Genomic DNA, 12,909 nt, shown 5'->3' with positions numbered 1-12,909 from the left:
TAAAAAAACTGTAGCTCATTATTTAAGGAGTAAAAGTCAAATTGAAAAGAAACAAGACTGGCAAAGGCTGTGACATTTAGATCAAATGTAATATTTAATTTTGACAGCACAGAAAGGACATCCATAACAGCCACCAATAATATTATGTCTTGTAATACAAGGTTATGTTTTACTGACTTGACTTATTTCCCATAAATGTACAATCACATATGTAATTTGTAAACATTATTTTATGCCAACTGGTTAGAAGATAAAGAACACATACCCAAATTAAGAGCCCAGAAAAACACTGCAAACAGAAGACACCACCACACTTGACAAAAACTACAAGGCTTCTGATATTTGAAACAGATGGCATTAGCATCAGACATCTATCATGTGATCAAATTCCAGTGGTTAATGTGAATCAAGTAATCTGGACTACAATAATTAGGTATCTACTGTTAAATTGCAAATTTTGAACTCTGAACTGATAAAGCAAAATCAATCCAAATACACCAACTTTACGATGGTGGCAATTCATAATTTTCATTCTGTAATTGTTATGTCACTTTTTTCTTTTTTATGTTATTTAAAATACTGCCTATTTGTACAGTGAAACTAAGGCTCCTTGCAACAAAAAGTGAGGATTACTTAACATTTATTCAGTATTCAATGCTTAACTAATTTTATGGCTACAATCAGAATATATTAAGATAAAAGCAAATTCTTCAATAAAATATGGTAATACATACCTGTTTTAATGTGTGATCTTCAAGTATGAAAAAAAAACTGAAGCAGACCTGAAGCAGCAGATGAAATTCTTAAAAATGATTGTAAGTCGTGCTGTGAGCTATTGCCAATAAATGCAGTAGTTCATGGAAATTTCTGTAGGTGACACTAGAATACCATATGACTAGCAGTGGTGGCATGTGACCATTTCAAAAGTGTTGGCCAAATCCTGATACGTGGGTTGTGAACATTTGGGTAATTGAATATATACATCACACTTCCTCTTCCATGATGCACAATCACAAATCACACCATGGCACACATAAACAAAAAGAAACTGTCTTTCACAGTGTTCGCTGTGCTAACACAGTTAACATGAACTCTCCGCCCATAGTTACTAGTGAAACTGTAGAAACACAGTTTGTATGGGATGACAATAAGCAACTTGGCTCATTTCTGGAACTGTAGATACATGAAAACTTAAATTCTGGGATAATAAATATCCATGACCATTTTATAAGGGAGACAATACTACGACTAAGAAATTACAGTATGGGTTGTCACATCAAAATTTTTTGTTTTAAAAAAGAGTCCACTCTTTTTTGACAAACATTCGTCTGTAATCATTATTTCCTACTGAAATCCCAATTAACACTCAGCAGTACATGGAACAAAGACCCAAACAACAACTGTAAAGTCATAGGAATTATTAAGGGTGATAACAAGACAGGTTAAGTATGGTATGTAGCACACATAAGGGGGAAACAATAAACACGCAATATTTTGCAAGCAAAGATCTATTGCATGGCAAGATATCTATTACATTTACAGAGCATGAAAATATGATTCTAACACAATCTTACATAAACGTTTTGTACAGATGAAACTGGATTCAGCTAAATCAAGACAGGATCTGACTGGACTTTCTTCAAAAATGGTGACAAAGCTTTGTGTCTAATAACAGTAAAAGTGTTAGAGAGAAGATAGCGATCTTCTCACTGCCGTGAAAACCTCAAGTCCTACTTAGGAAATCTCTTGTTCAGGCAAATTCATCTGTTCAAAGCAGCAACAGAAATAAATGCAATAATTGAACCTGCTTGGGCTGTCTGGATTTTGTAACATAAAAGAAGCAAATGTTAAAAACATTTTAAAAAACCTATATCTGATAAAATAAAATACAAATCTTGTAACATTATTCCTCAGTGTGCATAGAAACAAAATATATCGCTGAGAATGAAGGAATAATATCGTCACAATGCTGACGCAAGACTATCGTCAGCATATCCAACCAGGGAATGCAGAGCCACAATAATCTCGCTACTTTGTGTAAGATCTTCTCTTACACAACCACCACCACCACAAACTGTCATGTCCTGTAAGATGGTATCTGCTATGTTGGTGCATCATGCCCACTGACTTTCTCTTGTACAGCATTCTCTTCTTCCTCCTCTTCTCTCTTTTCATCTTTAACATCAGTTTCATTATCCATAGTAGTCTTGTCACTATTCTTCTCATCAGGAACTGATGGGTTTTTAATAAATTTGTTCTTTTCTGTAAAGTACAAGGAGAAATGCTTCATATTTGAAAGATAAATGGTCTGAGTTTCAGCACGGAAGCTGGATATCCAGCCTATTTTCTATGGGTGCGAAACTCTCTCTTTTTCTCACATTAGGAAAGAACACAGAATGAGGGTGTTCGGGAACAAGAGTTCTGGGGACAGTATTTGAACTAAGAGTTATGAAGTCATATGAGGGTGAAGAGAATTGTATAATGAGGAGCTCAATAATTTGTAATTTTCATAAAATATTGTTAGGATGATCAAATCATGGATGACGAGATGGGTATGCAAAATACATGAAACAAACAATTGCACACAAAGGTTTGGTTGGAAAATCTGAAGGGAATAGACCATTTGGAAGACCTAAGCACAGATGGGAAGAAACTTGGAGATTAAGGAAATAGGGTGGGAAGGTGTGGACTGGATTCATCTGGCTCAGAACAGAGACCACTGATGAGCTCTTGTTAAAGACCATTGGTGTTCTATAAAAGGTGGGGAATTTTATTAGCTGAGTGGCTCAAAGCTTCTCAAAGACTGTGTTCCATGGATGACTGGATCATCAGTCCTGACTTCACTGCTGCACAGATTGCTGCCTACATGGAATATCTTGGGTTCAGTCAACTAAGCCAATGTATGGAAGACTTAAGTTAGCTCAGCCTCTCCATCAATGCTCATACTGAGTACATTCCTCCTGTGTCAGGCTGCCCATGGCAGATACACTTCTATGTCTACTAGATCTTGAAAGACAAATGAAAAGGGCTGACAAAACAGATTTACGATATAAATAAATATTTGACCAATACACATACCATAATGATCGAAAACACATGAAGGTATTACATTTTAAATTTTGGAGTGATCAAAGTATATTGTGAAAGGCTCCTTTTCCACTGCCTTACTTAAATGTCATGTTTGAGTCAACCAACTAAAAAAGGCCTTGTTTATAAGAAACATGGTGCAGCAGTTGTAGGTGAAGTGGGCATTAGTGCATAAGACACTTTATACTGTACATCTTACTCTTTGTGTAACTACTAGCATGTAACAATTACAACTACATGGTATCATAATACTCACCATACTTAGAGACATCGGCACCACAGAGCCGCAGGTAATGTACACAGTCACTGACAGATACATATGCCCTCATGGATTTAGCTCCACGCCAACCCACCATTACCAATGACAGAGGCAGAATGCCTCCATCAGAACAAGAGCTGTCTTCCACTTGATACACGAACACACAGCTGCCTTGTGCTGTGACACATGTTCAATACAGATCTATGAATTTAATTTATACAATCAAAACTTTCACGGTCAGTCAGATTAAAAAATTTCCTGCGGACTTATCGCAACTAAACAATTCTATTAAATGAATGTAAGCAGGACAGAATATCTCAACATATATATGCAGGCTTCAGCCTATCTACTAAAATGTCAATGTACTCATCTCAAAACCTTTTAAAGCTACCTCATAAATGTTTAATTGTCAAATGTACCTTAATGTTTGTACACCTCATAGCAGAAACATAAAACATCTGATGCTCAAATGACAAACTGAAATTAAAAACAATGTAATGTGCCACTGCTCCATATTAACAGCTTTTTTGTGTAAGCTCATGTCAGCACCCCTCACCTATGTCTTTCAACTGTTGCTGTGTAGAAGGATCCAAGCTGCTAGCCTCAGGTGGAAACTTGGGGTCATCATTTGTAAGAAGCTTGATCAGGTCTGCCTTGGATACAGAAATCTTTCGTTTTGGTCCAATGTATGGGAATATGCTATGCAAACCCTGTGAAGAAAATGGTATTCTTAACCAACTCCATGAAGCAGCCCTTCTTCAGAAGCAAACAGTACGTTCAGCTTCTCTGCACCAACTGAACATACTGTCAACTTCTGAAGAAATACTATGCTCCATGGAGTTTGTTATTACAATTTACGACTACATTACTCCGGAACATTATCAGTTTAGAACCACGATTATTCTCACCTCTTGTGCTAACCTGAAGGCACATTGCATGGACTTGTTATCACAGCGAACAAAGCTCTTCACACCAGTATTTATCAGCTGTAACAATTCCATTAAAAGTTTTTAAGTATCGGTAATAAGTAGTTACAAACACTTTCACAACTAAGGTCAATCATACCTCTATATATAAATATAACCATTCCCATCTCTTTAGTGGTTAGGGTAAGAATTAATCATGCCAGGCTGCCATTCAGGAGGAGTCATGGAGTATTCTAAAAACATTCAGATGCCACATAAACATTCCAAAGAACATATTGATTTACCTTGATTGTCTGATGGTTATTGACAACAATATCATGAACTGCAGGAGATGTGAAGTAGATATTCTTTTTCTTACCCTCTTTACAGCGTGTCAGCAGACAGGTTGGACTTAGAAGAGAGTTAATATCATAGAAATCCCTGTAAATAATACACCGCAATTAATGAGAAGGCATGCAGCCTTGTTCACCTTTAATCCCACATGACCTTATTTTGAAGGCCTATGCTTTAGTGAGGGAAGCAGTCAAATGTTCTTTTTATATTATGACTTTTAATTACATGACCTTATGAGGGGAATGGACAAAAGTGCATAATAAGGAACTTCAAATCAAAATATGAAAACAGAGGTAATGCAGAAGGGAATTTTAACACAGATGTGGGGACATCAAACAATACATACACGATTGAGGTTGGAAATCCACCATTTCATAGACTGAGAATTATACAGAAAGATAATATTATAATCAATCTTGTGGCAATGTTACCCTCACAATGAGGCAGTAAGTACCTCTGAAATGTCAGTCAAATTGCACCATACTACATGGCAGAAGACAATCATCTTCATGTATTAAAATATTGAAACTATAGTTTCTCCCACCTTGTAAGTTCACATGGTTGTTATATGTATATTATTGAAGGCACAGAATTAAAAGTATAAAGATGGCACTATGTCCAATGACATCATATGAAGTTCCATGAAATTACACACTTTTGCTCAATTTCATATTAGCAGACAATTTTCATGGTCTGTTCAAGTATAGTTCAGTGATGTTCCACGATGTTGACTGTGTAGGTGTACAAAGGTTATAATTCTTTTCCTCCAGATTTCTTAGAACAATTATACTCCAAACCTTAGGGCATGACTGTGCAGTTCAGTATACTTCTCGTCCTCTATTTAATGATATACTACTTTCTCCCACCACAGACATAAGTTATGTGACTTTCAGATCTGGAATCCAATGCATAGGATACATTTCCAACAGTTTGGATACCTGATAGATGGCCAGAGTGGTTCACCCTCTGTAAAGAACACGAACGGATCTTCCCTGTAGCCATGGATTCGTCTTCTTTTTCTCTGTAGTCCCCAGGGAACCTTATCCTCACTGCTACTGCCAACAGCATCCATCCCACTGTCATCTCTTCCTACCTTCTCACCCTCTGCAGGCAAGGTTTTGGCAGCTGCCTCCCACGGAAGTGGCCGCAGTTTTTCTATCACAGCTACAAAGAAGCCCCCTGTATCTTGTTGGTGAGGCAAGATTCGGATACTAAGGAGGTAGAAAAATGTTTCAACAATAGTTTTATGAACGTGATTTTGTATTCAGACCTTTAATATTCTGAACCATTTATCAACAATGAAATTCCTATTTCTCTCAGTGAGAGTGGATTTCAATATAAAACTGAGGAAACCCCTAAACAGAGAAAATTTAACACTGAAATTCTGGGGATACGGTCATAGAAAATTAACGTTAATGTATAACCACATGGGAATTCAACTGCATGTAAGAGTATGTGAAAACATATGGCAGAAAAGTAAGTCTGTGAACAGTCCTCATAACAAATAAAAGTAATCCTAGTAAAATTTTAGAAATGTCAGCAACACTATACTGACTACTGAGTTGCCAGGAATTAAGACCAGTATTAGTCATGTTTAAGATTTTTTATAAACTGTACCTTATGGAAGCTGGCAGAGTAACATGGTACTATCAGATTAAAAGAAAATAATGAAGACTCCAAGGTCACCCAAAAAATGGAGATTCAAAGAAGAAAATCTTACAACAGTATACCAATTTAACTGGGGGCTCCCAAATTTTAATTATTGAATAATGACGTTCAGGAGCCAATGATCTAAAGAAAGTAAATCTTTTATTCTTTCAGAATCTTATTTTCTCTGAGAGTACTGCCACAGATCTACTTCTTTCATCTCAACAATAATATAATCACCATCTCTCTAGGTTGAACTTTCCCACATCTTCAGGTGCAGGAGGGAACATCTGTGGTCGAATTTGTGTGTGCCATTTTTCTGGAACATCATTATAAGTGGCGTACCCAACCATATCACGGGATGTTGGAATCCAATGAGCTAACCCCTTTCTATACTTCAAGCCAGGGAGTTGGGATGAAACATCTACTAGCTGTACTGCACCTAATTATGAGATTAAATAAGGCGTTACTATTACAGTAAAGCAAATTATTTGAATTAATTGAAGTCATATTTGATATGCTAAAAAACTGATGATACTGTGAAGGAGCTGTTTAGGAAACCTAGAAGACAAGTTTCTCTCCTGCACTAATGCCAAAATCACCTTCACATAGCCAACCTTGTTTTCCCAAACAAGACTGGTGACAAAATTATAGCTGTGTAATCATTATAACTGGTGCTTGCAAAGTGACACTATGACGATTTAGGGTAAGTAACTTTAACTTTTATTTCCAAGATTACGTTTGATTTGTTAGCAACTGCAAATAACCAATACTGTAAAGTGAATTTTAACTCAATATTCTAAATCAGACAACCAATATAAAGGTCAAATGTCTCAGGAGGAAGAAGAAGAATATATAGCATCGTCATCTCCCAGAGAAATTTCCTCTTTGTGTGGCTGGTCTAAACAAGAAAGCTGGAACTTACTACATAACAGCCACATTGATTTCATAAGCAACTTACCTTCTGTTTTCACAAGGAAGCGATGTATCACAGCCTCATTCTCAAGTGGGTTAAATGAACAGGTAGAGTACACAAGGCGTCCTCCAACTGACAGCATCTCAACACCACGACGCAAAATTCGGAACTGGATACTTCAACGCATAACAGATAATTTTCATCAGTGACCAAACTTTATAAGTGTTATTAAATTATACTGTGGATAATATTAGAAAATATTATGATGCAAAATAAAAACACCTACCAAGACATAAATACGTTCACAGTAATTAGGTATATTATATTATATACATTTGTGTGAAGATAGCTAATAATATTTTCTAATTTTAAAAGAAAAATGGCACTACAGTACATACTTTTTATGTAAATGAGAAAGAAACTAACTGACCTACCAGCTCTGAAGTAAAGACTTTTCCAGTGTAGTCACTAGTGTCAACAATACTGCAAGTACAAATCAGTCGCTAAGTGATACCAAATTAAAATTGTATTAGACATACATCATGTGAGGAAACACTAAGTGTGAAGTACCACTAATGAAATAAAGATGTAGTTTTACCCATGCAGATTGTTGCCATTTGCAGTATTCCACTTCAACCAAATGTCAGGGTTCTTCCGCAGTGTGCCATCTCCTGAGCACGGTACATCACACAGCACTCGGTCAAACTTCAGCATCACCGGAGAACCATCTTCCAAAGAAAACCACTCACAATTAAAATGTGAAAACAGACATCATACGCTTCCTGCATTTATGCAATTTTATGCAGCAGAAGCTCCATATCATTAACCTATCTTCTAAAAACACCTCAGCACAGTAAAGAAAATACTGGGTCCTGATAAGACACATCCTAAAAAAAATAACAGACTTTGAAACTGTATCTGAATGCTCCTACAACAAAATAAATAAAACTTTCTTCTCCATTGCATTATTTCCAAACTGATCAATCTGGTGAAGGAAAGACGTTATAGCTGTCAAGAGTCTCCTGTTTTAAAATACTGCCAATAAATTTCTGTGTAGTCCTAATTTTAAAATCCCCAGACTGTATACATATAAAGACAGACTAATTTTCATGTCTGGAAAAATTAATCTATTTTATCAAATCAAAGTTCAAAATACTAAGGAATGCTGACAAGCTGTAACTCCTCTATTTGTTTATAGCACAACATATTTTGGCAGGAACAGCAACTCAACTGCAGTATCACTACAGAATACCCAAATTTTATTTTAGATTTTAGGAAGGAAAACAAAACCGAGATTATGGTGTGGTAAAAATTAAAATCCCCACTTAATGGTACCTGCACCTTGTCGTGGTGGTGGGGCTTGAGTACCTCAGTGACCCCAAGAGCTACTGGTAGGACCTCCCTAGCCAGATTGGTCGAGGGGGAAAGGTCAGACTAAGACAGGTACCCTGGTCCTCCAGGTTGGGGGTTGGTCACAAGGCTAACAACCTTGCACGGTAAAAGGAAAGATGTTTCGAAACCTCCATCAAAGCCTCGGACAGACGGACCTTACAGAGGACCGAATGGAAGAGGAGAATTGAGGAGGCCATGGACTGAATACGGACCGGACAGCCATAGAAGAAGAAGAAGAAAAATTAAAATATATAAACGGGATACCTGAGAAATGAACTTTCAAGTTGTTAACATTTAATGCAATATAATGGTAGCAAACAAAGCAATATACAAACATGTACAACTTAGGTTACTGGGGATGAGCTGCATTGAATGCCGAAAATTATTCAATATTTCAGCAAACATTGCAGTTACCATCTTCAGGATGAGTATGTAATGGTCGGGCATTTTTAGCAGCCTTACATAAGGCAGGCAGTAGCTGGAGAGTTGGAATGATGGTGCTGACTGATGGAGCGGAACAGCAAGCTGTTATCCAACAGGAGATGACATGTGGCTGGCAAAAGTAAGTGATGAAATCTTGTTAAAGGAATACGTAGTGAAGAGGAGAAGTGACAAAAGAAGTACTGGTGACCATGTGAACCAAATAAGAGTTTTCAGGAACTATAAGGTTTGAAAAAGATTTGACGGGGAATGGTCCGGACATGTTCGTTAATATGTAAATATACATACCTGTGCCAGTAACAGTAAAATTTGGCATCACAGCTGAGTCATGGTTTGTGATCACAATACAGGGTGAGTTTAACCGCTTGGCCTGATGAACCAACATGTAGCAACGATTGTTATCTATATCATTTGCTATCAAAAAACCAGCTGCAAACAGCAAGGCAAACATCTTATAAAGGAAAGAATTAAGAATACCTAAACTGAAACATTTAGATTTTGATAAAAATACCTCATGGAAAAAATAATATTTAATATATGCAAAACCTTCCACGTAGTGTCAACAGATATCAGACCCTTCCAGGAAAACGATTGCTGCAAAAAAGGATATGCAAGCTGTGAAGTCTTAACTCCTAGTAATGTGAGTTCTTTGGAAAGGAACTGCTGGTGTGTCCTGTATTATTACAAACTCCACAGTTACACACTTAATTTTCCTTCAGATTCTCATCCATTCTGAATAAGAATAACAGAGAGATGCAAAAAAGGGCTGTGGAAACTGAATCCAAGTTCACAAATTTGGTTTACAGTTTTTGTAACGCGTGTCAGTTTATGTACTGACCACTTACTTTAATGAAATGCTGATAATAATTCTGTAACCTAACAATAAGAAAGATATTAAAATATTGTTAATTATGTGTTAATAAGCTATATTTTACTTCTTTACATTCACAACTGAGCCTGGGTCATGAAATTAATATTTTTTATCAATTCCTACAAATACTGGTGCAGCACCAAGTATCAAGGTCTAATGTACTGGTCTCATAAAAGAAGAAGATAAATTAAATTAAAAAAATCCTCAATCAGAAAACAGGTCTAAACACAGAAATAAATGCAAGGCAGGCATACTGCATTGTACTGAATGCACTTATTAGATTATGAACGTACTGGGCAATCTGCCATCTTCAGCATGCAGTAACTCAATCAGTTGAGCAGTCTTTGAACCAGGTGCTGCGCACATATCCAAGATCTGGTGAAAACAAAAATAAAGTCATTGATTACAGTAGTAACAACATTACAAACGAACAGAGGAAGACACACATAACTGGGTTAATTTCCAGTATACAAACACATCCTGTCATTTGTATGCAATCTATCAGATTTTCACCATAGACTAAACACTATAGACACTATCCATCACAAGAGTACAACATATTAAATTCTTATGAAGATTTAGGAGAGCCTATTTAAACCAATTTTTTAGCAAATCCTTATAACCAGTTTACCTTATGATGTGGTTTAACATCCAGCAGAAGTGGTGGGATCATACTAACAGCCTCCTGTCGACTAATGTTGCCACACTCCGTCTCCGATATGAGGAAGTTGTGAAGACGAAAATAAGCTTCCGAGCGGCGGATGTCCTTTCGAGTCAACTGCAACTGCCATGCTAATCCATCTGGGTACCTGCCAATACTTGGCATTAAATACTTTGCTCATAAAATACAAAGCAAATATATAAATTATTTCTTACATGGTTTTGAATTTCCCAACATGTGAATTAAACAAGGCAGTATCTGTTGGTGTACAAGATGCACAATCTATCAAATGAATGTACCATCACCTCTCAGAGTACTGAATTCAGAAAGTTCAGCCTTTCCTGGTACACATTTCATGAGCTCAATGCGGTTATATCATGAATCATCAATGTAAAAGAAGCAAGGTTATTTTAGAGGGAATTTGTATTGGAAAAAATGTGTCTTACAAACCAATAAATACCATATATCCCTGTAAAATAACATATGTGGCATATAAGCAAGAAGACCACCATGTACCTTCAGTTATGTAACTGAAACAAAATTATACTGAATCATAATGAATCAAAATTTTAGTTACACAAACACGCATAGATACTATTATTACAAACTACGTGTACTTCATCTCTCTGGAATTAAAAGCTTTCCTCAGTACTCCATTTTCAAACACTTGCAATTCATGTTCTTCCCTCAGAAAAACAAACTATATTTCATCTGTAAAAATGTGTAATAGTTTGTTTTGACACTAAAGGTTTAAAGTATGAAACCATAAGAAAGTCATTCCAACTGCAAAAAAATATCTCACCATGGTAAACAAATGGGTTTCTGCTGTCCTTCCATTTCATCTTTTTTCTGGCTATCATCATCTTGTTGCAAATGATTTAAAAGACAATCTTTGAAGAATTTCCCTTTAACAATTCCCAGTAGAGCTCTTGCTTCTGATTTTGATCCAGTTATACGAAATGCTGTTGGTAAATTTTCTTTAATTGCTGCCATAAAACATCCCCATTCTTCATCTGGGCAGATTTGTTGTGACTGGTTACAAAACATGTTATAACGTTAATAATGAGTAATTTACTTAATACAACTGGTCATGTATGAATAACAATATAAAGCATGCAAATATTACAACTATATATCAGATATATACCTACTACCAGTACAAAACTAGTTAGAGAATTTTAATATGCTTCCTACACCCAACACAAAGCAATTAAAGTGTTGTCAGAACCAAAATGTATTGAAATAACACAAAGGGTATATGAAAAAAAAAATCCCTTCTTTCAGCTCCACATCCACCATCAACTTATTATGTACTGAAACCATCAAATTCAATATTTCGGCAGAATGCACACAGAAAATTTCGATTAGAATGCAAACTACATCTTGGTTCCCTTACAACAGATTCTGACTATATAGTGCTCCTTTCTGGAACATGGTTTGGTGTAGTTTGGTTTCATACTAAAATAAAATACTTAAGCTATCTCATTTTCGTCCTGGCTTGAATTTCTATAAAAATTAAAATAATTTACCTTGTAATACTGTTCAAATTCTGAATTTTCTCGTACAATCTCTTCATATGGGCGCCTTGGTGCTTTGTCATCCCATTTATTCTGAAACACATGAAACCAATGTGCAAGATATTTCAAGCAGTTAGTAACACCAAAGCTGACAGCTTAAAATAATATAACAGAACCGTCAGCACATTCGGGATTCATTTATTAACATAAATATAAACACCAGTACTATATGATTAAAATGTGGGCTTATACAGTATATCCCAATACTCTTCATAACCTCCAATTCAACGGCGTATGTTTTGAACATTCAAGCCACGAATAAATACTAATATAACAAAGCATATTAACGAACCTCTCTAGCTCGCCTCCTTTGAGCGAATTTTCTCTCTTTACTCCTAAAAGTTCTACCCCTTCCCATTGTCCTGGCCACAATATCTATTTTTTCTTTTTGGTAAGCTGGACAGAATACTGTTAATCAGCCACTAGACACACAAACACGTGGTCATAGTGTTCTTATTCTTACTAACATGCAGTTCGAGGCATTCAATCCACCTTATCGATAGTTCCCCCTTTGACCACCAGACCACAGTACATCAATGTCTACTTCACTCTTCTTATCCGTCAGTTTATTACTGCTCGTAGGATAAAATACAATTTTGAGGTTATGCATAATAACACAACCTACATTCCAAACTTAATCCGAATCCGTCCACAAGTTCTCGAATAGAATCGACTGGACAGACGATGGACATACAGCTCATAATACGTTCTTCGTATGCGGCGTGCAAGAACGACATAACATACACTGCTATAACCACATACGATTACATTCATAAATAACCATTTGCCCTTCATTCTA

At 36.2% G+C, this 12,909-nt stretch overlaps 1 protein-coding gene across 3 annotated transcripts; it reads right to left on the bottom strand.

Moving 5' to 3' along the window:
• Positions 1–1,490: 1,490 nt before the first annotated feature.
• Nsun2 (tRNA (cytosine(34)-C(5))-methyltransferase Nsun2) lies at positions 1,491–12,847 on the bottom strand. Of its 3 annotated transcripts, none has more exons than XM_022062563.2 (15): positions 12,736–12,847; positions 12,063–12,143; positions 11,336–11,565; positions 10,504–10,681; positions 10,166–10,247; positions 9,290–9,430; positions 7,767–7,896; positions 7,214–7,344; positions 6,493–6,694; positions 5,544–5,816; positions 4,557–4,692; positions 4,255–4,332; positions 3,903–4,056; positions 3,344–3,523; positions 1,491–2,262 (listed from the first exon to the last, which is right to left on the bottom strand). In XM_022062563.2, exons 3-15 carry the CDS (start codon positions 11,524–11,526, stop codon positions 2,102–2,104), a joined length of 2,037 nt encoding a protein of 678 aa, XP_021918255.1. In that variant the 5' UTR covers positions 11,527–11,565; positions 12,063–12,143; positions 12,736–12,847; the 3' UTR covers positions 1,491–2,101. The 3 variants fall into 3 exon arrangements, with proteins under 3 accessions (XP_021918255.1, XP_021918254.1, XP_021918253.1); XM_022062562.2 differs by lacking the exon at positions 12,736–12,847 and adding an exon at positions 12,603–12,722; XM_022062561.2 differs by lacking the exon at positions 12,736–12,847 and adding an exon at positions 12,403–12,596.
• Positions 12,848–12,909: the final 62 nt, after the last annotated feature.

The sequence above is a fragment of the Zootermopsis nevadensis genome, unplaced genomic scaffold (assembly GCF_977971745.1).
Source record: "Zootermopsis nevadensis isolate Lab colony 2312 unplaced genomic scaffold, Znev_1.0 Znev_ptg000004l, whole genome shotgun sequence".
NCBI lineage: Eukaryota > Metazoa > Arthropoda > Insecta > Blattodea > Termopsidae > Zootermopsis > Zootermopsis nevadensis.
The sequence above is the reverse complement of the archived record's forward strand: the minus strand, read 5'-3'. Positions and strand labels throughout refer to the sequence as shown.

Coding starts and splice junctions, on each gene's coding strand:
- Nsun2 (XM_022062561.2), bottom strand. CDS start 12,468: ATGGGAAGGGGTAGAACTTTTAGGAGTAAAGAGAGAAAATTCGCTCAA. Junction 10,248..10,503: donor ATGTTAAACCACATCATAAG/GTAAACTGGTTA, acceptor TGTTTTCACCAG/ATCTTGGATATGTGCGCAGC. Junction 4,333..4,556: donor ATAACCATCAGACAATCAAG/GTAAATCAATAT, acceptor GAATTGTTACAG/CTGATAAATACTGGTGTGAA.